The sequence below is a fragment of the Hipposideros armiger genome, unplaced genomic scaffold, assembly GCF_001890085.2.
Source record: "Hipposideros armiger isolate ML-2016 unplaced genomic scaffold, ASM189008v1 scaffold_549, whole genome shotgun sequence".
In the NCBI taxonomy this organism is placed as follows: domain Eukaryota; kingdom Metazoa; phylum Chordata; class Mammalia; order Chiroptera; family Hipposideridae; genus Hipposideros; species Hipposideros armiger.
Genome location: NW_017731899.1, coordinates 1,156,048 through 1,182,688, shown reverse-complemented (window position 1 = coordinate 1,182,688; position 26,641 = coordinate 1,156,048). Strand labels below are relative to the sequence as shown.

Genomic DNA, 26,641 nt, shown 5'->3' with positions numbered 1-26,641 from the left:
CTTAGCTGTAGAGGGCAGTGTCACTGGCCCTCATATGTGGGATCCGAACCGGGGCCCTCTGGCGTCCCAAGCCAGTTCTTAACCAATGCGCCACTCGGCCGGCCCCAACTTCAGCTTTATTTAAACCCGTCGTGTGGTTCATATTTGCTTTGTTTCAATTTTAGCACTTCCAGCAGCTAGATGAAGCCTCTTTCTTCCTTTTGCATATGAGAAGCTGCAGCACAAAGGGTCCTTTAACAGATTCCATACCAAATCCAATATTTCAGCCATAAGTTGGATACTTTAAGAAACCTTGGTCTTGATTTCAGCTAGGATTTGTATATAATATGGGAGCTCTTCTAATATGAGGTATTTTATAAGACATTGTACTAAGAAAGGGCGCTGTGGCTTGCATAGTCTTTGCACCCTTTTCATTAAAATGCATGCTTGGACCTATCTGTGCATGTGGGTTCATAAAGCTCTTTCAACCATATGTCACTATTTTTTCTCCTTACAAAACCCTGTAAGCCCAACAGGACACATGTAATGATCTTATCTGACAAAGAACAACATTGGAAATTCAGACAGGTCTCCAAAGCTAACATTTTGGTTACTGGCCAAAGGAGCCCTAGAAAAAGTTCTCCTGACTTTTGCCTTCATTCTGTCCCCTCTTGACTCCTCTAAAAATACCAGCAGAGGCCATTGCCCCTTCTGATAGAGTTTCCTCACTGTTTCTTGCAGATGAAAATTTCCACTGTGGCGGTTTGCTCACAAATGCTTCTGGCTCCTTCTCCAGCCCTTGGTATCCTAAAAAATACCCCACAAATGTGGTATGTGCCTGGGACATTCAAGTGGACACCAGAGCTCATGTCAAACTTACATTTGAGGTGCTGAAGTGAGTATTTTCTACTTTTACTTTCTTCTTTACTCCATTAAACTGCCTGCTATCCCTTCCTCCCCAAAGTACCAACTTCCATATTTAATTCTCAAAGGCATTAATCTTGATCAAGATGTAAGCACAAGGATCTTTTAACCCAGCAATTCTAGTTCCAGAAATTTGATCTACAGATAAAGTCTCATGACACTGAGGATAATCATGGTGACATTCTGATAGGAGCATAGATTGGAAAAAATCTAATTGCCCTTCAATGGGAGATCAGTTAGATAGCTTCTGGTACACCTGTACATTGCTGTCACATGTGTAGGGTGTATTTCTGTGAAATGATCTGCAAGAAAACCACGGACAATGGTACAATAGCTGCCGTTTGTACATAGACTCTCTCTGGAAGGAAACATAAAGAAGCTGTTGATTGTAGCTGCCTCTGGGAAGGAGAATGAAGTGAGAGGAGCTACTCAGGGGTGGGAGAAAATTTACTTTTCCCCAAATACCTGTCAATACCACTTCAGCTATGTTCCTTGTATTTGTAATACATATTCAGAAAATATAATTGAATGAAAATGTTAAAAAATGAAAAGATTTTTAGAAACAGGAAGATACATACTGCCTACATCAACAGGGTCTTCATTTCCTCTGACCTATGTGAAGAGATGGAGGTTTCAGACAGCCTTTGCAGAACCCTTCCTGAACCAACCTGGGCGGCGCTTACTGGGGAAAAGCCCCAGTGGTTTGAGTTTGAATGATATGGTTACTTCACAGGCTGGAAAACTTCTATGGCTGTCCATACGACTTCCTGGAAATTTTCGATGGTCCACAAAGCGAATCTTTGTCACTGGGGAGGTTCTGTTCCAGTACAACCCCAATATTTACCTCCTCCTCAAATCGCTTGACCGTCGTCTTCCACAGCGATGCTATCATCACCAACATCGGCTTTTATGCCACCTATGAGTCTCTTGTGCCAGACGAGAACAATACGGGTAGGTCCTTTGGCCATTTTAGCCCCTGGCCCTGTTTGGTGATGGTGGTGAGGTTGGATGGCCAACCCTGCCTGGGCAGTAGGAATTAGATAGGGGTTCCCATGCTCCTTCGTTTACCCCCAAGATCTGCCTGGAGAAAGTGGTTGAACACCCAACGCTGCCATGGAACAATGCACTCACCTCCATCTTCTGATATCAGGGCACGTCACACTGGCTGATGCTCCCTTTGCACCGGCTGCATTCAAAATGCATGTGGTTTCTTTCACCTGCCCAAAGAGCACTATTCCTCACTCAGGGCAGTAACAACCAGTGTTTGCATCCAGGGTGCTTCCCACTTCACGCAGGGCTTCTGGGGGCCTCCTTTGGCCTCTGTCAAGTAGACAATCTTGTCTGGGAAAAAAGCTTTAAAAAACGCCACCCCAAAACTCACCCTGACATGAGCGATCACATCCAAAGTACCTTGGCAGCCACTTTAACCCACAGTAGTTCCCTCCCCTGGTATGAGAGTGGACCCCTCGAAAGGTGGTCAGCTCAGAGGAAACGCCAGGTCTTCCTTGAAGGCAGTGGCAAGTAGGCAGTGCCCACAGCAGGGACCAGGTTTGTCTGCATTTCCAGATGTGGCCCTCAGGCTGACCAACGGCCGCCACCGATGCGAGGGCCGTGTGGAGCTACAGTACAACGGCACCTGGGGGACAGTGTGCGACGACAGCTGGGACCTGCGTGACGCCCAGGTGGTGTGCAGGCAGCTGGCCTGTGGCATGGCTGTATCGGCCCCCCAGAGGGCGCATTTTGACCGAGGCCAGGGCCCCATTGCTTTGGACGACGTGGAGTGTGTGGGGACTGAAGGCAGACTATGGCGATGCCTGCACAATGGTTGGTTCTCCCACAACTGCAGCCACCATGAAGATGCCGGCGTCATATGCTCAGGTGGGCCTGAATCAGGGGTTGGGGGGTGAGAAATGATGGTCCCCACTGTAGTTAGAGCAATAGGGAAATCCCGGACAGTCCCTCATCCGTCAGCCACTGTTCGCCAAGTTTCAGCCCTTCAGATGTCCCAGCATGATCGCTACCACACTCACCTAATACCCACACTATAATTTTCTTTCTTTTTTTTTTAATTGGGGAATTGGGGTAGGGGAACCAGACAAGTTTTCATTCTTCAATCTTAGTTGTGGAGAAAGCCAGTCGCATTCTGGCTTCCCATCAGCAGCTCGTGGCCTCTAAGCTCAAGGTGCTGTGTTCAATCTTAGTTGCAGGTGGGCATAGCCACCATCCTATGTGGGAGTTGAACCAGCAGCCTTGTTGTTAAGAGCACACATGCTGTATCCACTGAGCCATCCGCGCGGCAGCTCAGCTCAAGATGCCGAGTTCAGTCTCAGTTGCGGGCAGGCATAGCCCACCATCAAACAGGCAGTCTTGTTGTTAGGAGCACGTGCTCTCACCAGCGGAGCCATCCTGCCACCTGTTGGCAGCTCAGCGGCAGCTCAGCTCGGGCACAGCATCACTGGCCCATGTGGGAATCAAACCGGCGGCCCTGTTGCTCAGAGCTCATGTTCTTAAGCTAACTCTTAACAAACTGAGCCACTCGGCCGGCCCTATAATTTTCTTAATACTTTCCTTTACATGGACTCTTTTTTTTTTTCAGTTAAATGAATTCACTTCACAAGGAAACTTTATATCACCACCACAAATGAACAGCCAAGGTCACTTGCCATAAACAAATAATACATAAAAATAAGTGCAGCAGCAATAAAATAATGTTAAAATGTTTAAAAATTAAAATATAGTGAACCATCTTATCTAATCAATTTATGCCAAGTATATCTGAAAATATCCTTAACTAGCATGGATCTGAATGTACATTTTTAAATTTTAATGAAATGGATATGAATTTTAATGAAATGAACTCTTAAAATAGAAGACAAACCACCTCAGATGATCTCATGTCCCACCAGTGACGGGTTAAGCCTCTGGGAACCATCCCTTTGGTTCAACCTCCTTATCCCAGTTGAGTTTCCGCAAATAAATTCAGTAGTTGGAGTCAAAAGCCCCATTTATCTCCACATCCTTTTGGGTTTGGCTGGTAAGAGACAAACTGGCTCGTCAGCCAGACCTGGCCGCAGTGACCAGGATGAAAAGGCAAACGGGGGCGGGGGGGTGGGGGTACTAGAGGGTTCTGAGGGGAGAGGAGAGAAGTAAAGGAATAGGCAGAATCGATGTTCTGAGCAAAGTGAGAGCTGAAGCCACATGCTGAGTGGGACATCAGAGGATAGGGCTGGGGGCTTAGAGAGCAGGGAGTTTTGGAACCAGGGCCCTGGGTAGAGCGATGGGGGGTTTGTCAGGCGTGATGGGAAAAGTCCAAGCAGCCGCTCTGAGTTCTCTCACCCCTGCCCCGGCGCTCCTGGCTCAGCTCCATGCTTACTCTCGGGCCCATCAGCTCCCTCCCGGTGCTGAAGTCGCCAGTGTATGTCTTTGAGATAATGTGTTTCTGCCCTTTGCAAACTGACATTTACTCTGGAAGAAACGACCCACACACACAAGAAGAGTTAAATAAACAAAGCAACTGGCAAGATAAGCGTTCCACACTAGGCAACCTGATATCACTGTGGCCACCGACTGGAAAAAAAAAATCACAAAATGACATTACAGTGGCCAGCAGCAGGACAGACATGAAACCAATGACCCAGGACAGCTGGTGGTTGTAACCATGGTAACTCAGGGCCATTCTCAGATGTCCACATTGGGTGCAATTTCTCCCCAGAACAAGACATGTACCTTTCTGATTCAAATAAGCAGGTTGACCTGTTGGGTTTAAGATGGCTGGAGGGGCATGACCCGCCATACCTTTTCATTTATGTTTCTCATAGCCTCGCTGACTTACTCAACACCATCAGCCACTGTGAGTCACCTAACTTCAGGTAATTTCAGTTGTTCTTAACTGATTAACTGTAACTTGCTTCGACAAAGTCACCTAGGGTAGTAGAGTATGGCTTAGGGGGCAAAAGCCCTGGATTTGTCATCCTGGTTTCATCACTTCCTAGCTGTGGGACCTGGAGTGAATCTCTGAGCCACTTTACCCCTTGGTTTTGGATAAGGAGGAGGAGGAACATGGCTTTTGCCTCCTAAGGCCATGTTGGGATATAGTGGGTCTCTCTGGGTAGCAGCTGGCGTGCTGGCCATGTGGGCCCACTATTTAGACGTCAGTCATTACCTTCTCACCCCACGTCTTCCAAGCACAGTAGGCATTGACCTCTGTGTACTGCTGTCTACTCGACAGAATTGTAAAGGATAAAGGAGCTGAAAGCACCAATTTTTAGTTTCCCTGACTCTGTGATAGGCCCAATAGTTGTCACATTTCAAATTAGGACCACTGCTTTCCATGGCGGGTCTTCAAGAGCAAATTACAATATGCAGGAAAGAGCTGAGGACAAAGAGAAATGACCCCAAACCTTCAAAGGAAGCACCAGAGCAGGTTATGCTCAATAGCAGCGAGCCCCAAAGAATGCCTTCTTGACTTTAAAATATATCTGATTTTATAAAATACCTCTCAACCGCCATGCTTTGATTTCCTTGAGGTTGTTATCCCTTGGGCTGTAGACACACCGGTTGGGTGACGGGAGGAGTACTCCCCACAGAGGAAGGACTTGGGAAGGAAATCGGTTTAAACTCAGAAACTGTAGACGATCCACGAGGTAGAGCACCCCCTGACAGTTGATTGAAAGTTATATGTATTTGACGCTTAAGAAGTATAACTTTTTTCTTTCGCTCTTCTATCTGTCCTTAGCACCTTTTCCAAAGCCAACAGACGTGCCCACATCCACAGGTAATATTTTCTTCTCTGTTCAGTTGCCTTCCCTTTGTAGAGTTTTAGGTCAGGAAAAACTCCAGCATTACTTGCTGAAACTGCCTTCCTGCACAACCTCAGCCGTACAAAAGGCTGCTGCTGGAGGAAGGGCTGAAACTATCTAGGTTTACCCAGAAAACCTGTGATTGGAAAGTGAGAGGAAATAAGAAACTGGGGGATGCAAGAATGGCTTATGGGGGCTGGCTAGGAAGCTCACACCTAGGAAGGTGAATGGTGGTACCCTGCTTAGCCCAAATCTCTACCCATTTCTGCCATGAGCTCATCTTGGCTGTGTTCTGAACATATCCAGTCTCTACCCTTTTTTGTAACTGCCCTTTGAACATGGGGGTCTGTAATGACTGTCTTTTATACGCCCGGGAAGTCACATATATGGTTGTATCTGATTAGGAACAGCATATACAAGAGCTATTGCTATTGTCATTTGATCGACGTGTGCAAGGGCAGAATCTTATTTGCACGCCAATTAGTGTGTGAAGGATAGCTTCTCCTGAAAAATCCAACAAACCCTGTGAGCATCAGAAACCAAGGCTTCACAACACACAGTGAAAGAGAAGGGGGCAGCTGTGCAGTGACACAGGTCACTGCTGGGCCAGCGGGCTAAGGAGCAGAACTGTTTCTTAACCGGTTGCCTCCTCAGAAAACACACTGAGTAGCACCCAAGGCAACAATCAATGAAATGAAGTGAAGCGGGGAGTAGAGTTGTTATTATTGATTGTCAGCGCACAGTTTCCAGGAAACCCTGGATTTCTCTTCCGGTGGCCTATCTGCATGAGCCCTGATGGAGGTTGTTGTTTGGAATGTCCACCAAGGTCTGGGCCTGCGGCTGGTGAATGGGTCAAGCAGGTGTGAGGGCCGAGTGGAAGTCTACCACGCCAATACCTGGGGCACGGTGTGTGATGACAGCTGGTCCATAGAGGACGCCCATGTGGTCTGCAGACAGCTGGGCTGTGGCCTGGCCGTGTCTGCCCTCCCAGGGGCCAGCTTCAGCCCCGGGTCAGGCAGCATCCTCCTGGATGTAGTCAACTGCACAGGAAGAGAGTCCTCTCTAGGGCAGTGCCTTCACGGCGGCTGGTTCACCCACAACTGTGGTCACCATGAGGACGCTGGCGTCATCTGCTCAGGTGAGCACAGGTCCCTTCTGGGCCACTCAGGGCGCTGCTCAGGCCAAGCCTGGAATTTGCAGATGAGTCTGGAAATGCCTCCATACCTTAAATCTCCTCCATGTCTGGGACAGCAGAGTTCGGTTCTAACTGAAAAATACGCAAGCGTTTAATATGTGGGAGGGCATTCAACTTGAGTGTCTACAAAGATTAATCACTTGTAAAATAAAGAAAATAATGGCACTTTTCTCATGAAGTTGTTGGGAGGATTAAATGAAGCATTCCACAGAGGACATTTAGTCAAGAATATGGTGCACCATAAATGCACGAGGATGTTAACTACGTTGTTGTGGGTGGTGGTGGTGGTGGTGGTGGTGGTGGTTACTAAGCCAAACCCTCTCAGAATCACTGCCTCAGAGTTTTTTGCCAGGTGGAACCATCCACACCTGGCTGTAAAGACCCAGAGGGGACAGCCCTAGATGCTTAAAGATAATTGCTTACTCCAGCCCCATTGACACTGAGACAATGACCCTTGAGCCGCTCCACCATCCTGGGTTCTGTTATTAAACCACTGTCATGTTTCCTTTATCTCTGCAGATTCTGCAGCATCTGGACCCCCAGGGATCTGTGAGTTCGCATAGATTTTGTTTGCTGATTGGTGACTAGCCCTCCAGCCTTAACTTTCCTTGATAATGCTCTGAGCTCCAGGCCCTTCCTCCCTTCTAGAGGTGAAGACCCAGGGCCGTTTCATATACACGAAGGGCCCTGCTCTTCTGTCCCAGAGGAAAAGCTGCTCTGGGTGTTAACAGGTTGATGTGTGATCCTTTCCACCTATAAGAGCTGCATTTCAGCCAGACCCTCAGATGGTGTCTCTTGACCCAAAGTGGTGGCTCCTGCAGCGAAACCGTGGCAGGCCAGACAGGGCAGAGGGGCCTGGGGGCAGGTGGGCCTTGTGGCGGGAGCTGCTCCTTCACCTGCAGCCCTACCTGGGAGCCAGGATGCTTAACTCGGCTCTGACGAGGCGCCCGAGGCCTATGGTCACATCTTCACAAGCCCAACATCAATTTTATTTCATTTTCTTATTCTTAATCAGAATAATGTCTACGCAACTATGAGCTACCATCACATACATTTTAAATGGTAACAATTTGATTAGAGGTTGGATGGGGTTGTTTAAAGGCAAACTCACGCATGTGGTTTTGATGATGCTGGAAAAGTGTATGCGATTTCTTTGTGTTTGTTTGGCATGTACTTACAATGACTGCTTTTCTTTTTACGGATGTAGTTTCTCCGACTCCTGCGAAACAGCCAGGTGTTTTCCATCCAATAGGTACTTTTTCCATTCTTACATTGTGTCACTTTTTCTTAGGCTGGGGCCAACAGAAATGTAGCCAACATTATTTTCATAGCCCTGGTGCTGCGTGGAATTGAAGCGTGCTCATTAGAAGCAACCTGGTAATATGGAGGATTCTTCTTGTGTAAGAATCTTTTCAAGGAGAGCCCAATCACTGCCCCCCCAACCCTCGTAGCATCATTAAAAGCCCTGTATCAAGGTCTTGAACCACATAGCGCTGTTATGGGCTCTTCTCAAAAGGGACCCCTTGAGCTAGCCCAATCTCAGAATCTAAGAATCAACTTTATCTGCTTTTGGATCAGGGCCCAGTGTCACTTGGCCAATTCCTTACCTTCTTGCCATAGTGATGCCATCTCTTCCTCTGCTTGCTATTCTAACCCCCAACCTTCTCCATCATCCTCTGATAAATACTTTATAATTTTTAAATTCAAGTAAAGTGGAATTAATTGTGTTCTGAGAATTTCATAATACTCTTTGAGAGATCTGGGTTAGAAATCCAAGTCTGAACCCCAAACATTCAGCTGAACTCTTTTGAATTTTTAGAGAAACAACATAAAGCATGATATACCCAGAAGGGGATGAAAGCAAAAGGTGATTTCTAAGTGTACAGGTCTTTTACAAAACCAACATGTGGTTTCCCATAAAGAAACTGCCCAGTGAGAAAAAACATTATGGTTTGTGCTAAGTTTCAGCTACAGGCAGCAGTCATATCTTTTCCTCTGCGTGTGTAATTTCCTGTGGATCCATGCTGCCTGGACAGCAATCCACAGTCTGGGGTAGGATTCTCTAACTGGAAATACTGGCTTGTTTGAGAATTGAGGGAACCTTCTCGTGCTGACTCGGTTCTTGGCTCCTGCAGACCTGCCCGTGGTGAGACTGGCCAACGGAAAAAGCAGGTGTGAGGGCCGCGTCGAGATCCAGCACAACGGCACCTGGGGGACGGTGTGCGACGACCTCTGGAGCCTGTCTGCCGCCCAGGTGGTATGCCGGCAGCTGGGCTGCGGGGCGGCCCTGGCGGCCCCAAGGAACAGTCTGTTTGGTGATGGCTTTGGCCCCATCTTCCTGGATGACGTGTGGTGCATGGGCAATGAGACCAGCCTGGGGCGGTGCCACCACTTTGGCCTGTCTGTGCATAACTGTGGGCACCACGAGGACGCTGGGGCCATCTGCTCAGGTACTTGAACACTCCCAAGATTGGGTGTCCCTCCCAAGCAGCAGAGCTGCACCTGCCAAGCAGGCCAATCCTGAAAGTCTTGGAGTCCCAGGCCAGGTAAACGCCTTGGCCCAGCTTGCTCAGAATTTTCCCAGTGTTAGCACAGACAGCCCCATGTCCCGGGGACCCTCTCAGACTCAAAATCCAGGACCTTGGTCACACTTGTCTCAAGTGTGCCCAGTATCATAGCCTGTTCCCCTGGCCCAGAGAAGAGAACAGATACTATGAACAAAATCATACTAGGGAACCAGGGAGTTGTGTCTCTGCTCTGGGAAGGTTTATAATTTCCAGAATGATTTTTCTATGTGTGTCAATCTCATAAATTTCTCATGAAGCTGTTTCTCAGAGAGAGCTATATATGAATACTCTTCTGATTTGTTGATTGACAAAGTTGGGGTTTTTTTGCCACTAGGGAAATTATATGCAACCATCTAAAAAGGCCAAATGAATATTTAAAAGCCCTATTGTTACCTTTTGTTACTAAACAATGTCTGCAACAAACATCTGCGACTCCCCACCCTACTGCCAGGTCCCTCCCCAGCCCAGGGTCACCCCCTCCATCCTCAGAGGGCCAGGCGGAGCAAGCCCCCAACGGAGTGAAGGTGAAGACAGGAGCAAGACTATTTCTATCCCACTCTGTTGGTCCATAGTTTTTTAATTTGAAGAGTGAGTGTTTGATGTTTCAAACAAGTCATGGCACCTCCCAATGAAAACTCTGAACTAAAATGGCTTCAAATGCTCACCTGTCTTTTCTGTAGCCTCAGATCCTCTGAGGGGCGCTCACGGATGCCCCCGGGGAAAACTCAGATAGACGCGTCCCGTTAGTGTCAAAGAGCCAGGGTCTCACCCAGGTTCAGAGACACTACCTAGTCTGGACTCAGTCTTTCAAAATGCTGACTGCTTGTGACAGTGCTGCATTTGTCAAAATGTTCTGAACCACCACGCTGGCACAAATATGGGTTTGTGTGCCCGCTCTGCTTGTAACCCACGAGCGTTTTGTAAATCCACTAACACGAATGCCCTGGGTTTTCTCTTTTAGCTGCTGAAGTTGTCCCAGAGTCAGCAGAAACAGCTCCTACAGTTGGTAATCTGTTTATTGTTTGTTTCAGTTATGCATCATCTAAGGTTTCCTAGTTATCGCATCTTTCTAGCAGACTCCCTGAGGTTAGAACCAGTGATGTCAGTGCCCACCTAGATTCATGCCTCCCCCAGGACTAGAAAACACAGGGCTGATATGGGCAGACAGGTCACCAGCAGAGGTGGCCGCATGTCTAGTCTGGTCAGATTTAACTTGTAGTCTAGGCCAGTGGACAAGTTTGGCCTAAAGAAATCATGAAAAGTTGAGTTTGACATATTCCTTTGTTGCTTAGCAATTTGATGGCTCAGCTCTAAAATAGATATTTATCTGACCTTTGCACTGACCATATTTCAAATCCAAAATGGGAGTGATGGAGTAAACTACATGAAATAAGAAACAGGCTGGAAAAGCCCATCACTGAATTTGTGAGCATTCATTTGACTTATTTCTATGGAAGCTAGAAAAAGGAAATAAGGGTTTCTAGAGCGCTGGAATTCAGCGTTTATTATATGAGGAACTAAAAAGTCCCACCAGACATTACTTGCAAGAAGAGCTGATCACATTCCAGTAATAACCCCTGAGTCTTCCCCAGACTTGGCCGTCATCAGGCTGGTGGACGGGAGGAATCGCTGCGAAGGGCGAGTTGAAGTATACCACGATGACACATGGGGCACAGTGTGTGACGACCTCTGGGGTATCAACGCCGCCCATGTGGTGTGCCAACAGCTGGACTGCGGGGAAGGCGTCAGAGCCCCGCAGAGCGGCCACTTTGGGGAGGGTGTGGGGGGCATCTTCCTGGACGACGTGCAGTGCCAGGGTAATGAGACCACCCTGGGCCAGTGCCAGCATCGGGGCTTGTCCGTCCACAACTGTGGTCACCATGAGGACGCGGGAGTCGTTTGCTCAGGTACTCATGCATGTTTTCTCCTGAGGCTATGGGGAAATTATATTGTTCTCATAACCTTTGAGCAGTTCTCACTTCCGGCATCCTCATCTCTGTTTTGGTCTCATCCAAGAAAACTTTCTTATTTTTAATTTCCCATTTCAGAAGCCATTTTTATCTAATTTGAGTATACAGGAGGTATACATTTTTTAAATAAAAAAGTATCTTCTGAATTTCCTATTTGCGGGTGGGATTTTTGTTTGGATTTTCATCTTATTTTAGTTTCTGTTTTACAATTTCAGCATCAGTCATGGAAATGGCCACTTCACCTGGTAATTTTATTTTCTTTCTCACTTTTATAGATCGCATATGCATAGCTAGCCTTGGAGTTTATACTTCATATGAAACAAAGTACCAGGCTCATATCAAACTAATAAAAGGTGCTCATCTATTTGTTGAGTGAAATAGTAAATTGAACAGACAGTAACTGTGCACCGCCCGTAGGTAGGACATGAATGTCCAGTTTGCTCCCTCCCTCCTTGGTGTCATTTCAGAGTCCCTTCAGGTCTCTGAAAGCCAGTTATAGTGACATGAGCTTCACTCATATTCTCAACAGTGTTCACACATTTGGGTATTCAGTGAGTTGATATTTTTTAACCGTCACAGGACTTCCAATATCTCAGGCAAAACTATCCCTCTAGTCTGCATTTTCAGAAAATAATAGAGTACCACATCTCCCACATGTGTGATTCACAGTACAGTCCACTGCGGGAGACCAGCTCCCGCAGGTCCAGGGGTTCCCTCAGGTGGAGGCGGAGTCGGTGAGGAAAAAGGAAAAAAACGCCCGGAGACACAGGAGTGCTTTTTCAAGAAAAGAAGTGTCTCACTTTATTTTTACAGCAAGCCCCTTTTTATACTGGGCAGTTTAACTATTTTTCCATTAGTATCAGGGTTTTACTTCCTCATAATTCTTATGCTCCAGGGAACAGCTATACCTTTTCTATGCTAAAGACTAACTTATCTTAACTGAGTCCAAATCCCTCCACCTACAATGACTCCCAAGGCCTGAGCCTCTACATAATCGCCCAAAGGATGGTTACCATGACCACCCAACATTTATTCTAAAAACTATTGTCTAAGCAGGATCTTAAGATTTACAGGGTGTGTACTTTGACCTTTACTAAGAGACTAGTAGTGTGACCAAAATTGCCTTTAGTGTATAAAATATAATTATTGTGATATATCTATTAGAAGGGGAATTTAAATTCTTCACGATATAAAGCAGTATCTGTTTCCCAGTCAGAGCTTAAGAATTTGTCACAATTGCAGTGTGCTTGGCCATGTCAGACACTGAGACGCAGCCGGCTCCCAACAGTCCACCAACCCAATGATATGCAAATTTTTTTAAAAATTTCCTGGCTAAATAAGTTGAGGAAATAAATAACCCCCCCACTTAAGATTCATAATCTATTAGCACATTAAAGTCTCTGACTAGTCCTGCAGTGGGAGATTTTTTTTTTCTAACTCTACCTAACCCCATGTTTCTCAAACTTCTTTGACCACTGAAATCTTCTTTTTTTTTTTTTTTAAGATTTCTATTGGGAAATTGGAGAAGGAGAACAGCCAAGTTGTTAAGTTGTTGTCCTTCAATCTTAGTTGTAGAAGGCACAGCTAGCTCAGCTCCAAGTCCAGTCACCATCCAGCCTCCCGTCAGCAGCTCGCAGCCACTCAGCTCAAGGTTCCATGTCCAATCTTAGTTGCAGATGGGCATAGCCCACCATCCCATGCAGGAGTCAAACCGGCAGCCTTGTTGTTAGGAGCACGTGCTCTCACCAGCTGAGCCATCCTGCCACCTGTTGGTAGCTCTGCGGCAGCTCAGCTCGAGCACAGCTCACTGGCCCATGTGGGAATTGAACCGGCGACCCTGTTGCTCAAAGCTAGCGCTTTTAACTAACTGAACCACTTGGCCGGCCCGACCACTGAAATCTTTAGAGTGGAAATGTGGCACCACAGGATTTGCAGCCAGAGAACCTGGGATTGTGTTCGGGCTCCATCCTTAACCAATAGAGTGACAGTGGGAAAGTCCCCTTAGCTCTCAGGCCTCGGTTTCTTCATCTGGAGAAGAGGAGGATGAAGTCTGTCCTGAGGATTTAGTGTACACATTTGTGCACGCACACAGTGATGGGAGCTCAGTAGTCAAGTTCCGAAGGGATGTGTGTGCCACTACCTGCTGAGACCTCCCTCGCTCTAATGTGTTCTTCTGTGAACTTCCCTCTTCTGTGCACTTTGGGGATCATCCTAGGGCTTGAGCTGCTCCATATATGGTTAAGTACATTGGAGAAATACCATTGCTTAAGTTTTCTCTGAGCTGTAAACAGTTATGAAAGTACTCTGTGGTCCATATTTCCAAAATCTCAGAGCCTTCTGCAAGGCTTGGTAGAACCTGACCTCTAAGGAATATCAGACAATGAAACAAATTTCTCTTTGTGGTTGGATCTGTGAGAAGTGGCCTCCAGGTCTCTTAGGCCAAGACAAGTTTGATGTGGTACCATCACGGTGTAAAATTTTTCTAAGAGTTGGAGGAAACATTAGAGGTTGTTCAAACCAGAACTCACCAACAGGAAACCAATGGGCCACTTTTGATTCATGAATGGGTTTTGATCAGATAACAGTTTTGTTTATGCAGTGTTTAACTTTTTTTAATACCACATTTTTTAAAAGAGAGGTTTCATATAAAAGTATAGATTTCAAGCTTTGGTGGAAAAACCAGAGGATGGGAAATACCAGTATGAATTTTAGCAGAGCACCAATTGTCTAGGATTGAGCAGGAGACCCCCTACCCCCTTTATATGGGCATGTTCTGTCTGTCTAGCTCCCTACTGGCCCACGCCAATTATTTCTGGGCCTGGAGGCATCTCCTTGTGGATACATGGTGCTTCTCAAACTTTAATGTGCATATAAGTCACCTAGAGACCTTGTTAAAATGCAGATTCTGATTCAGTAGGGGTGGGCCTAAGAGACTGCATTTCTAACAAGGTGGAACAGGTGCTGCTGGTCCATGGACTAGCCCTTCAGATGCAACAGCTTGGAGATTCAAAACAGAAGGACTTGCCCAAGGTCAAGTGCTTGGTTTCACAAAGAGCAGAGACTAGAACCCAGGTCTCTTAGGTCCCAGATCCATGCATCATGGTCTCCATTCTTTATTTCCCTTAGCTTAATAAAACAGAGAATATAAAACCAAATAGGAACAGAGCATAATCAAATATGAACACGACTGGGGCATAATTTGTAAACAGGGTGACTTGTAAAAAAATTACTAACAGTGGGGCCGGCTGAGAGGCTCAGTTGGTTAAGAGCTTGCTCAAGAGTTTGAGCTCTGAGCAACAGCGGTTCGAGTCAGCCCGAGCTGAGCAGCCGCTGAGCTGCCAACAGGTGGCAGGATGGCTCATCTTAAAAAAAAAAAAATTACTAACAGTGAACTTGATTGAAATGGATGGTATTTAATTATAATTTAACTTAGGCTTGTTTTGACAGTTTCTACCTCAATTTCAGCCACAGATTTGGTCCTTACAACTAGTAACAAGTTTTCTGCTGATTTGTCCTCTTACTACCTGTCTAAGGCATATTACTGTGTTGAAATTCTACCTAGATAGTACAATTATGCTATACAAATTGTCCAGGGTCCACTTGGCTGAATTACTCTCTTGAAAAATAGCCTAGAACCCTGAAATAGACAAGGAGGGTGTCTATACAGCCAAGTTGAGGTCCCAACATTCAAGCTGAAGTAAAGCACTTGAATACACACAGGTATGTTCCACAGAGCCTGTTGTTCTTACTTTCTTGCACACATAATAGTTGGCTGCCTGGTCTCCCTACTGGACGTGTATTAGGTAAGACAACAAATTGGGGAGGGGGAGCAGGGACCAGGAGGGAAAAACATCAAAACACAGCCACATCAGCAATGGCCGTAAATGCTAACAGATGCTGGTTGCAATTATCCGAGGAGTTCCTGGTGTGACTTTGGGTTTAAGAATTTTACAAATACAACGTTAGAGGATTATTTGGGGAAGGACAGTAAAAAGGGTGCTCTCCCCTATTCTAGGTGCTAAAGCAATTAATAAATAAAACACCAGAGTCAACACAAAATACGGCCTTTATTATTGATAAAGCTAAGTTGAGGGCAACACTTAGAACAGGAGACAAATGGACCTGCCACCCCCTCCTCACCCTCAGTAGAGATCATGGGACAGCCCACCTAGGGAAAGTTCCAGTCTGCAGAGCTAACCTTTTCCTGAGTCACTGTCTCCCCTGCATTTGAAGGGAGGAGAGAGAACCAGGGAAAGCAAGTCCCCCATTTACAGAACCTTTGTTAGGTTAGCCCCATACAGTGGAGAAGCAGTAGTTGCCCCCTGAACAGGTCATCTCCACCTCCAAGGGGTGAAGTAAAGGGTGAGCAAGAGGAATGGAGACCCAAGGAGCGGCGGGGTGGCCTGGAGGCAATGGGGGACCTGGACATGCCCTGAAGTAGCTCCTGTCTGGAAAGAAAAAAAAAAAAAAGAAAGAAAACTGGGCCAGTCACATGATCTATGACAGCCATCTTTATAGCTCCTGTATCTTATAGAAATACGTGTGCCTGATATGGCTGTCTTATTCTGCCTTGTTATTTTTTTTTCATCTACAGCTTCAATCTCAACTGCTGTGACCTCCACTCCAGGTAAAGCACTGTCTACTGTCCCATTAAGTGCCTCTTCTTGAAGTTCCATTGATCAGGCTAGGCTGTTCCATGGAAATTTTGTCCCCAAAACAGACTCCGTAACATAGAAACCCACATGTCCTCGCCACTGGTACTTGTTTTTTCTTCTTTTTGTCTAGCTAGCTCTTCGACTTCAGTAGAAGTGACCTCTCCAGCTTGTAAAGGCTCTCTCACTGTACTATTTAAATTAATGAGACCCACTTCGTTCCTGCATATTCTATGTAGAAAATGAGCACACTTCATGACCATTTTGACCACAGACTAACCCTCGATAAAAAGACACACAGAAATGCCCTTTCTCTCATTTTTAAGTGTCCTATTTTCTTTATTCTTGCACAGATGCATCTTTAACCTCTGCAGAAGTGGACATCCCCTCTGGTAATGTTTTCTGCCTCTCACATTTCTTAAGTTAGATATAATCAACTCTCCCTCTTTCTATTTTACAAATGAACATATACACTGAATAATTTGTCTACAGTATAAGCCCCAATGTAAACAGAAGTCCCAGCATCCTTTTCACAGAAATTAAGCTTCATGTTCTCTTTATTCATCCATAGACACAGGAGTGGTCCCTCCGCTAGGGCATGCCTTCTGCTGGTTGTACTGGTCTTCATCAGATGTGCCCAAGGGAGGCGAGGGCTGGGGGTCCACACCTCCACCTGCTTGGTGGTGCGTGTTATGTTTCAGGTGATGCTCTGACCCGTCCCGCACACTGAAACACACACACCAGGAACTGAGTTGTGATAGCATTCATTCTACCCATTCACTCTTCTGTTTTCTACCACACTGCTGTTCAGAAAAAAGTCCTTTTTTTTCAATTTTTTTCACTGATATTTGAGTTTGATTCTTCTTTGTCTCCAGATACAACTCCCACTTCAGGCAAAGAGCCTTCTTCACCAGGTATGCTCTCTGCTCCTTGGCATAGTCCTGGTGAGTGACTTTCTGAGAAACCCCAGCCTAGCAAGTTGACACACCAGAGTAAACACTTCCTGTTTCCCCAGAAGAGGTCAGGAGAGAGGAGGGGGGAGGTCAGGCAGGTTCCAGGCCACGCCCCCATCACTGGATCGAATTCTGCACAGTACAGGCAGATGTGGGGACAGGATGAATGAGATAAAATAACATCAAATGTCAACCCTGGAGGAGACCTTAGGGATGGCCCACACCAGAGAGTCTCAAATATTAATGTGTAAATGAACACCTGGAGAAATGCAAATTCTGATTCAGTGGGTCCAGGTGGAGCCTGAAGTCTGCATGTCTCACAGGTTGCCAGGTAATACCCTACCCAATCAAGGGGTTAAGACACTAAATAACCACCCTTGCTTTGGAGGAAAATGAGGCCCCAAGAAGGAAGAGGCTTGCCTCAGGTCACTGTCTTAGCTAGGGCTGCCATAACTAAACCCCACACACTGCATGGCTTGCACAACAGAAATGTATTTTCTCACAGTTCTGGAGACTAGAAGTCCAAGGTGAAGGTGACACCTGGGTTGATGTCTAGTGAGGGCTCTTCCTGTGGGTTGGAGGTAGCCACCTGCTGACTGCGTGGTCACAGGGCTTTTCCTGAGTGTGGTGCTAGGGGGAGGTGGGGAAGGTGGAGAGGAAGGCAGCGCTTGCTCTGGCGTCCCTTCTTATAAGAACATCAATCCTATCAGATCAGGGCCCCAACCACAGGACTTTTTATTTTTTTACTCTTTTTTTCATGCTTAATTATTACTTCCTTAGAGGCTAAGGGTTTTAGTATTTTTGTTTAAAGATTAAATTCTTAGGTATCTGGGAAATTAGGCTGCCCATAATCGCCATTCCTTCAGGGTTTCAGTTAATTAACCGTAATTTCAGTTAGTTAAACCGTAAGCTTTTACGGTTTTGTGAAAGAGTGAATGCAACTGAGAAAGGTGGGGTAGGGAGGGAGGGAGACACAAGGAGGGAGAGAGGGAGACAGAGGGAACTATAGCACCAGACAAAGAACTCATCCAGTGTTCTCTTTCCTATTGTAAATGACAAGACACCTGAGGTGCGGTCCAGGGTAGGAACCTGCCCATGCGTTCTTCCCACCTGACTCCCTCGCTTGCTTCCCGCAGACCCTCCCCTGCGCCTGGTCGATGGACGCAGCCGCTGCGAGGGCCGTGTTGAGGTCTGGCACCAGGGCGTGTGGGGCACGGTGTGTGACGACTACTGGAACATCAAGAACGCCCGTGTCGTGTGCCGCCTTCTGGGCTGCGGCCACGCGCTCAGGGCCCTTGGGCGCTGCCGCTTCGGCCGGGGCTCCGGGCCCATCCTGCTGGACAACGTGCGCTGTGAGGGCACCGAGGATGCGCTGGAGCACTGCGCCCACTCTGGCTGGGCTCAACACGACTGCCAGCACCAGGAGGACGCGGGCGTGGTCTGTGCAGGTACCGAGCGCCCCTACCCTGCCCCGCCCCATCGCCAAGCCACGCCAGGCCCTGGGGTCTTCCGGAGACTCCCCGTCCCTTCTTTTCTCTCCAAACATTCCTAAGGTCAAAATTCACCACCCCAAGGAATATCAGGTTTGCCAAGGAGCCAGATTCTAGGATAACAAGAGCATATTTGTTACGCAACCATTGCGGTAAATGTTTTAATCATACAGGCTTCGGTACTGACCCATTTTGTCTAATTGCAATATATTTGTTCCGAACTACAGCTAAAAGATTATGAGACCGAAGGAAAAAGTGACAGTGTAAGAAAAATGACGAAGGACATAGCACTTGCTGCTATCAGACTACAATTCGTCCAAGTCCCTTTTTCAATTTCTGACAAGACCATCAAGGGCACAGTCCTGGGTGGATACCATTCTTCACCTTGACCTAGCCCTCAGATGTTAGAACCCTACAATGTCCTGAGTTCCCCCTTTGGGTCCCGTTCATCCAAGATTTGGCCTTAATTCACCCATGTACATCTCAAAGAGGTATGGAATTCTAAGATCTAGTGAACAAGTCTGAGCTCACCTTGTCTGTTCCAGTCTGAGCTTTTTACAGGAAAACAGGGTAAAGAAATCATGGCCATTGCTTTTACCTTGATGTAGGAGTTACTCTTGTTTTGCATAGAAATGGGCCCCAAATAGAAAAGTGATCAGAGTGCCCTTGAGAAAAACACTAATCCTGCAGGAGCCATGTGGTATCAGCCTGTCCGGGGTTGTGGGGTGCTTACTTTCCAGATCCTCACTTTTATTGTGTCTGTTCACAGCTCCAGCCATTCCTCCTGCTGTTGGAGGACCCACTCTAAATGGTAATTCACTTTCTAGTCTTGGATTATACACCAAGGAGTTTCCTTTTCACCAGTTACAGCAACCAAAGGACCCGTGGTCTGGGGCTGAGGTTGAGTGAGTCTGGTCAGTCACACTTCCTGGCCTGGGCCCTTCCCCTAGGTTACCATCCTGGCCAGCTTCTGGGCTGGGGAGGCCTTTGATAGCCACACTCTCATATTTCCCAGCCTCAGTTTCCAAATGTGCCCTGTGCATGGGGAGGGACGCCAGCCAGAGTTCATACAGGTGATGGTGTTTACAACCTGCAAAGCCCTGTATGTACTATCCTCCAGCTCCAGCAAATCCTCATGTTGATGGCACCCGTATTCTCAAGGCTACTTCAGAATTCCATCCTCAGCTCCATCAGGAGGCCCTGGGGTCTCCTTCCTCTTGCATTGCCCTGGACTATTTTCATGTCATTGTGCCCAGCTTTAATAGCTAAATCACCTGAGCCCATTCCCCTACATTTCACGTCTACTGCTGGCTGCATCACCCTCTTCCAGTGTTTCTGCACAGTTAACATTTGCTCTTCCTTGTTCTTCCCTTACCAGGTGAAGCTGACTCTACTGTACCCAAGGACAATGGTAAAGTCTTCTCTTCTCCTCGAGTCTGAGGCTGTGGAAAGGGGGAGCTAAGAGAGCAATTGTCTGGGGAAGAAAGAAAAGGCTGTGAGGGGACCAGCTTCTGTGTCTCCACTGAGATCGCTTGTATTTCCATCCACTCACTGGGCCTTAGGAGGTTGGGGAAGAAGCCCCTTTGCACCCAACCTCCCTCCCGCTTGGCTTCCCCTCTCTTTCTAACTTATCTCTCATGCAAAGGCCCAGATAGATGCATGTTCAGGCTCAGGGGCTCTCAACATGTGAAATGAGCTGTCCTTTAAATCCTTAGAGGAGGTTCTGACTCACAGCCGACAGGATGCATTTTGTGGGTACAATTCCCTATGGATGTTGTGTGACTTCTGGAAAAGGGAGATACAAATAAAGTCAGTGAAAGTCAAGTCAAAGGTAAGGGGTGATGAGAGTTGAGCCAACCTAGGGAACTATCCATGGTACTTTTAGAGAGTACACGTACACCCACACCCCTGACCTATGCATCCAGTGGACCAGGTTCTCTGTGTGAGCTTTTCACCAGCCTCCTTCTCCTGCAGCCCAGCTCTCCTGCTTGCCTCACTTCTTTCAAGTCACCATTGACCGAGGCTATCTCCGGAGGCTGGGCTACTCCTCCTGGGATGTCCGTTTAAATGATGAGCATTGTCGCCCCCAAGTCACGGGACGCTACCTGATCTTCAACATTCCCTATGGTCACTGTGGCACTGTCCAACAGGTAAGAAACTGACAAGGTGGTGGTACCCTTCCCTTCTGTGCATGGAAGCCAAGAGAGGTTTGAAAAATTCAACCACCTGTTAAAAAACCTGGGTAGAGACAAGCTGTGACTTTATTTGTGAGTTTGGTGAGAACTGGAGCAGCTCACTAATTTGTCTGAAGCTTTCCTTCCTTTTGGGAATTTGGGATACATACTGAATTTTGAATACACAGTAACAAGTGCTGAGTGCTGTTAGACGGGTGGATGGGTGGATGGATGCTATTATTCCCTTAGCTCCAAAGCCAAAGCATTTTTCACAACATGCTTCTTTAGTCAGCATTCATGCACACCTACCACGTGCAAGCCATGGGGCTTGGGATGGGGAGGACAGACGTTCTGTCTGTCTGTCTGTCTGTCTATCTGTCTGACTGCTGTGATTTTAACCAGGTAGCTAGCATTTCCCAGTCTAGATAGTAAATACATAGGACATTTATGTGTAATGAAATGCATTATGTTTATTCATTTTCCTTAACCACCTGTTTATTTCACAAAACAATATCATTGAAGTAAAGGAAACAAGTATACCAAAGATATCAGAAGGGCATATAACCACAAAATCATTTTTCTCAGGACATTTACCAATGTAACATGTTCCAGAGGAAGATCCCCACACTATTCCTCCATTTTTTCCATCCATGTTTAGACAGACAGACAGACAGAAAGACACACACACACACACACACACACACACACACACACACACACACACATACACACACTTGACATTGTTGGAAGTTGAATTCATTCAAACAGTATGCATGATGCCAAATAAGCACTTTAATTTCTTACTTGACATTTTGTATATTTGGTTATACAGACCATGGTCATGTTTATCCTTTTTGCTCTGGAAGTTCTAGTTTTCACCTCAGAAGTTTCTGCCCCAGAAATCATGCTGGAAGCCCCCTGGTGTCTGGGAGGAGGGCAGCCCCAGAAGCTTCTGGGCCATCAGGGGGGACCCTCAGCTGTCCTCTCTGGTCCTGACTGGCCTAGCTTCCCCAGCAGGCCTCGTGTGCTGACCACATTGCTGGGGCCAGAGGACACAGCGGGTCAGGGACCACCAGTCCCAGGCTACCCACCAGGAAAATACCACCGCAAAAAGCTCCTGTGTCTGATTTCAGAGTCTGTGAATGGGCAACATTCTAGGTGCTGAGGTCATAGCAGCCAATAAGCCTGACAGGGGTTTGTTCCATGGCTCTTACATTCAAGAAAAGGGAGAGAGGCACTGAACAAATGCACAAATGAGAGTCCTTTATAGTGAAAAGGGTTAAGAAGACAATAAAGCAAAGACGGGAACAGAAAATGATTTGGGGAAGAGCAAAGGCCACTTTGAATAGGGGGCCAAGGCCCGAGGCTCGTGAAGAGATGGAACCTCGTACAGATGAACAGGAGGAGCACTGGGAAGGGAGTCAGCAGGTGCCGAGGCTTGAGGCAGCAGCACGCTTGGAGGGTTCCAGGAAGAGACTCGAGACCCCTGAGCACCAGGAAGCCCAAGGTCAGGTTGAAGGGAGCAGGTCCCTGTGGCCATGAGTTTAGCTTATCTTCTAAACTGTGCGTTCTCCACGAGGGCGATGTCACCCTCAAGGGGCAGGAGAGATGCTGGTTCTTAGGGGCAAAAAAAGAAAAAAAAATCTTTCTTTATGGGTCTTAAAAATCTTTCTTTTTTGGTACAAATTTTTTTAATAGGGCTGGAGGGGAAGTGGGATGAGTAGGAAAGAAAATGTCTAAAAAGGCAGGCCAGTGAGAAACAGTGGTATAAGCAGGTCTTGGGGGGCGGGGGGCTCCACGGCAGAATGTCACAGGACCTGGATCACACAAAGCAAAGCTCCCCTGAACAAATGTCCCCGAACAGGCTGAGTCTCTGGGCAACACACAGGGCTGTGGGAAGAGGCTGCCAGAGGCAATGGCCCCTGCTCATCAGCCTCAGCACCCCCTTAAGCCTCTCTAAGTCACAATGGATTTGAAGGAGCAAGGCTGAAAGCCACGGTCACCAGGGCCAGGCCCACAGCTCACATGGAGCCAGGACTCGTCTGGGGTCAAGAGCAGAAAGGAGCCAGGAGAGAGGATAAGAATTCCAGTGAGGATGGACTGTTCTTGCCTGAGCACATCATGGGCTAAGGGAGTGGAATGTGTGGATGAATTCAGCAGCCACCCCACAGCTTGGCCCTCACAGGAGGGAAGAAGGGAGTCAAGGCTCACCCAGTGGGGGCTCCCTGCATGTACCCTGAATTCCAAGGACATCAGGTCACCCCATCATGATATCAGGTACCACAGAGGCCAGGCCCAAAGCCTCCCCGCCTCCAGCTCGTCAGCCAGTTGGCACCAAGCAGCAGAGGTCTCTGCTCATGAAGGAAGGTGCTTGTCAGGGAACCAGGATCCCTGGCCACCAACTCTGCTCTCTTCCTTCCAGGAAAGCCTTGGCTCCCTCAGCTACTCCAACTCCATCAGAGGCCGAATACGGGGCCACCCTGGCCCGGTCATTGTGCGGCACAGGGTGCCCCAGCTGAAGTTCACCTGCAGGGTGGACGGCCCATCAGCCATTGAAATTGTTCCTGGGGCTGACACCCCAAGGCAGAGCGCTGGCCATGATGTGTCCATATCATTCCTCGAGTTGCCCGTGTCACAGCACGTGGGGCGCGCGGGGCCGTACTACGCCAGCCAGAGAAACGAGGTCATCCTCCAGGCCACACTCCACAGCCCCAATCCCAGCCTGACTCTCTCTGTGGATACCTGCGTGGCTTCACCAGATCCCCGCGACTTTACAACTGTCAAGTACGATTTGATCCGGCAAGGGTAAGGAACACGGAAGGTCCTCTGGGTTGACTCTTAGATTCGTGCGGCAGTCCGCTGGGGGACCTTTGGCTCCTCAGCTGGTAGCCTTAAGTCGTAACATTGTGTAAGAGTCCTCATCACGCCCCAGAGGCAGAGTTGAGGCCCTCGCCGTCCCTCTGATCCCATTTGGGGACAAATAATTATTGGAACCATGGAACTTCCCTTGAATCGCCAGAGTCCTGGGCAGGACCCTTGCTGTCTTGTACTCTACTGTCCTATTCCACCTCTCACACCCATTCCCTTCTCTTTAAGCTTTATGATTTCTATTACCCTCCCCAGTCCTCAGGACATTTGGCCTATATTGGCGGGCTAGTGGGTTATCCCAGGCTAAGCTCTTACAGTGGTGAGATTTATCCTGGCTTCTTTGGTTAAACAAAGGATTTGTCAAGTTAGAACTCTGGCAAGTTGTTTGCCTTTCTAGCTCCCTTGTCCACTAATAAGGGCAAAATGCTGATGGATGGGCAATTGGCAACCAGTGCAAACACCGCAAAAAACCTATCACTTACTGATGGCAGCTTTAGAGTGGTGAGTTCACCCCATCCGGAAGCCCCAGGAAGCATCGTAGTGACTGTTTCCCAGAGCCAGGGGTAGAGCAAGAGGCAGTACCTTTCCTGGGTGGTGTGAGCCATGGTGTGGGCAGTGCACAGATGTGGCATCAAACTGTACTAAGTCAGAGGGAGAAAGCTCTTGCCTTTAATTCTCCTTACAAATACATCAAAGGGAGAGGCACAGTCGGTACCAGAATTGAACAACTGACGCTTTTTTCTTCTGCTTGCTTTAGGTTTAACTTGTTCTTCTTTTTCTAATTTCCTAAGGTGGGAGCTTGTTCATTTGGATTCTTCTTCTTTTCCAATAATCCATTTAATGCTATAAATCTCCCTCTAAGCGCCACTTTCGCTGCTTCCCACAAAGTCTGGTCAATTGTATATTCCTTTTCACATACTTTGAAATTTTTTTTTAATTTCTTTTGAAACTTTTTCTTTGATCTATGGGTTACTTAGAAGTATGTTGTTTAATTTCCAAATATTTAGGAATTTTCTAGCAATTTTTCTGTTACTGATTTCTCGTTTAATTCCATGGTGATCTGAGGATGTATTTTGTGTGGTTTCTGTTCTTTTTAATTTGTGTTAAGGTGTGTTTTATGACCCAGAATGTGGTCTATCTTCGTGAACATTCCATGTGGACCTGAGAAGAATGCTGCTGTTGGATGGAGTGTTCTATAAATGTCAATTAGGTCTAGCTGGTTGGCAGTGCTGTTTAGGTCAGCTGTATCTTTCCTGATTTTCTGCCCGCTGGATCTGTCAATTACTGATGGAGGGGTGTTGAAGTCTCCAACTATAACAATGGATTTAGCAATTTCTCTTTGCAGTTCTGTCAGTTTTTGCCTCATATATTTTGACACTCTATTATTAGGTGCATATATATTGGGGATTGTTATGTCTTCTTGGAGGATTTATTGTTATGTAATGCCCCTCTTCATCCCTGATCATTATCCTGGCTCTGAAGGCTGTTTTGTTTGAAATCAACACAGCTACTCCAGATTTCTTTTCATTAGTATTAGCAGAGTAAATCTGTATTCCTTTACTTTTAATTTATCTATGCCTTTATATTTAAAGTGGATTTCTTATAGGCAACATATAGCTAGGTCTTGGATTTTTAAAAATCTTCTCTGGCAGCCTCTGTCTTGAAATCGGTATATTTAGGCCATTCACTTTTAAAGTGATTATTGATACAGTTGAATTAAAATCTACCATTTTGATAATTGTTTTCTATATGTTGCATTTGTTCTTTGCTTCTCCCCTCCCCTCCCCCAACTCTCCTTTTGCTGCCTTCTCTGGTATCAATTAAGCATTTTATATGCTACTTTTAATTGAGCATTTTATATTATTCCATTTATCTCCTCGCCTGATGTATCATAATTCTTTCCCTAACTTTTTCAGTGGTTGCACTGGGTTTACAAAACGCATTTTAAAATCATCTAAGTTCACCTTTAAGTAATACAACCCCCACCTTTCATCTTCCTTTTTGACAAAATCGAGTAGGCCTTTTGAAGGCAACAGCTCTAGCTAGAATTTAATTACCTTGTTTTGTTTTTACTATTTTTATTTTATACTTCCCTTCTATTTCTGAGCAGGAATAGTGGTTTTTCCACTCATGGTAGTATTGTAAAGCTTTTTTTATATATATCAGAGAAATAAAGAGTGGGTAAGGGAAAGAACTCAATTTGGAATTCAGAGGTCAGTGTCCAAGCCTGATCATTTGAGTCAAAGTGAATTCATACCATGCTTTAAGTTGATCCTTTGGCTTGGGGTTCTTCTTCCCATCAGGTGCATCAAAGACAATACCTATGTCAACCTCCACTCTCACCAGAAGAACATGGCCCAGTTCAAGTTCAATGCCTTCAACTTTCTCAACAGCTATGATGTGATCTATCTGCAGTGTGAGGTCGCCGTGTGCAAAGTGGGGGACCACTCTTCCCCATGCTCCCGAGGCTGTGCAGGGCGGAACAAGAGGGGTGCAGGCCCCGTGGAGGCCATGGAAGACCAGACTGAGCATTTCCAAATGGTGGGGCCCCTAGAAATCCACAAAGGAACTGATCAGAGCAAGGACTCCATGTGATCCCTCCCACACATGAATCTGTTAGAAATTAGAAGCAAAGTTTATTTCTCTTCAATAAAATAATGAGTTTGACAAATCAGAGGTTGTCCCATAGAGACAGGTAAAGAAACAGCTAAGAAGGTTCCCTCTGAGGTTTGTTGCTAAATAAATCTTCTCTGATTACTAAACTTCTAAGGCAAATGCTCTCTTTGCAGGCTAGAAATGTTGCATTTTCTAATTCTTCACTGACCAGAACTGTATTGTTGTCTTAAACTGTACAAAATGTTATAAAGAACAAAGTTATCCATCTATACCACATTGCACCTTAAAAAGTGTTTTAATTGACCCCTTAATGTTCAGATGCTAGTAGGTTGATCATTTTGTTTCTGTCTATCTGGTGGTGTGAAAATTTATTTTCAAATCTTGCCAAGAGTCTTATGAAAAATAAACTACTCACAAGTGTCTGTCAGGAAACCACAGCTCTTCTTTTTTTTAA

The 26,641-nt window shown here is 46.5% G+C and overlaps 1 protein-coding gene across 1 annotated transcript in view; it reads left to right on the top strand.

The window, feature by feature from the left end:
* Nucleotides 1-26,609, top strand: part of LOC109396921 (deleted in malignant brain tumors 1 protein) — a 147,298-nt gene extending 120,689 nt beyond the window's left edge. The window contains exons 40-60 of the mRNA XM_019669164.1: nucleotides 721-874; nucleotides 1,637-1,854; nucleotides 2,470-2,781; nucleotides 4,722-4,772; nucleotides 5,639-5,677; nucleotides 6,529-6,840; nucleotides 7,417-7,446; nucleotides 8,105-8,149; nucleotides 9,033-9,347; nucleotides 10,426-10,470; nucleotides 11,057-11,371; nucleotides 11,650-11,679; nucleotides 16,029-16,061; nucleotides 16,440-16,478; nucleotides 16,962-17,000; nucleotides 18,176-18,487; nucleotides 19,299-19,340; nucleotides 19,908-19,940; nucleotides 20,504-20,679; nucleotides 23,126-23,508; nucleotides 25,875-26,609. Coding sequence (XP_019524709.1) covers nucleotides 721-874; nucleotides 1,637-1,854; nucleotides 2,470-2,781; nucleotides 4,722-4,772; nucleotides 5,639-5,677; nucleotides 6,529-6,840; nucleotides 7,417-7,446; nucleotides 8,105-8,149; nucleotides 9,033-9,347; nucleotides 10,426-10,470; nucleotides 11,057-11,371; nucleotides 11,650-11,679; nucleotides 16,029-16,061; nucleotides 16,440-16,478; nucleotides 16,962-17,000; nucleotides 18,176-18,487; nucleotides 19,299-19,340; nucleotides 19,908-19,940; nucleotides 20,504-20,679; nucleotides 23,126-23,508; nucleotides 25,875-26,166 — 3,215 coding nt within the window. The 3' untranslated portion in view covers nucleotides 26,167-26,609. The remainder of the gene's footprint in view (nucleotides 1-720; nucleotides 875-1,636; nucleotides 1,855-2,469; nucleotides 2,782-4,721; nucleotides 4,773-5,638; nucleotides 5,678-6,528; nucleotides 6,841-7,416; nucleotides 7,447-8,104; nucleotides 8,150-9,032; nucleotides 9,348-10,425; nucleotides 10,471-11,056; nucleotides 11,372-11,649; nucleotides 11,680-16,028; nucleotides 16,062-16,439; nucleotides 16,479-16,961; nucleotides 17,001-18,175; nucleotides 18,488-19,298; nucleotides 19,341-19,907; nucleotides 19,941-20,503; nucleotides 20,680-23,125; nucleotides 23,509-25,874) is intronic.
* The last annotated feature ends 32 nt before the right edge of the window (nucleotides 26,610-26,641 follow it).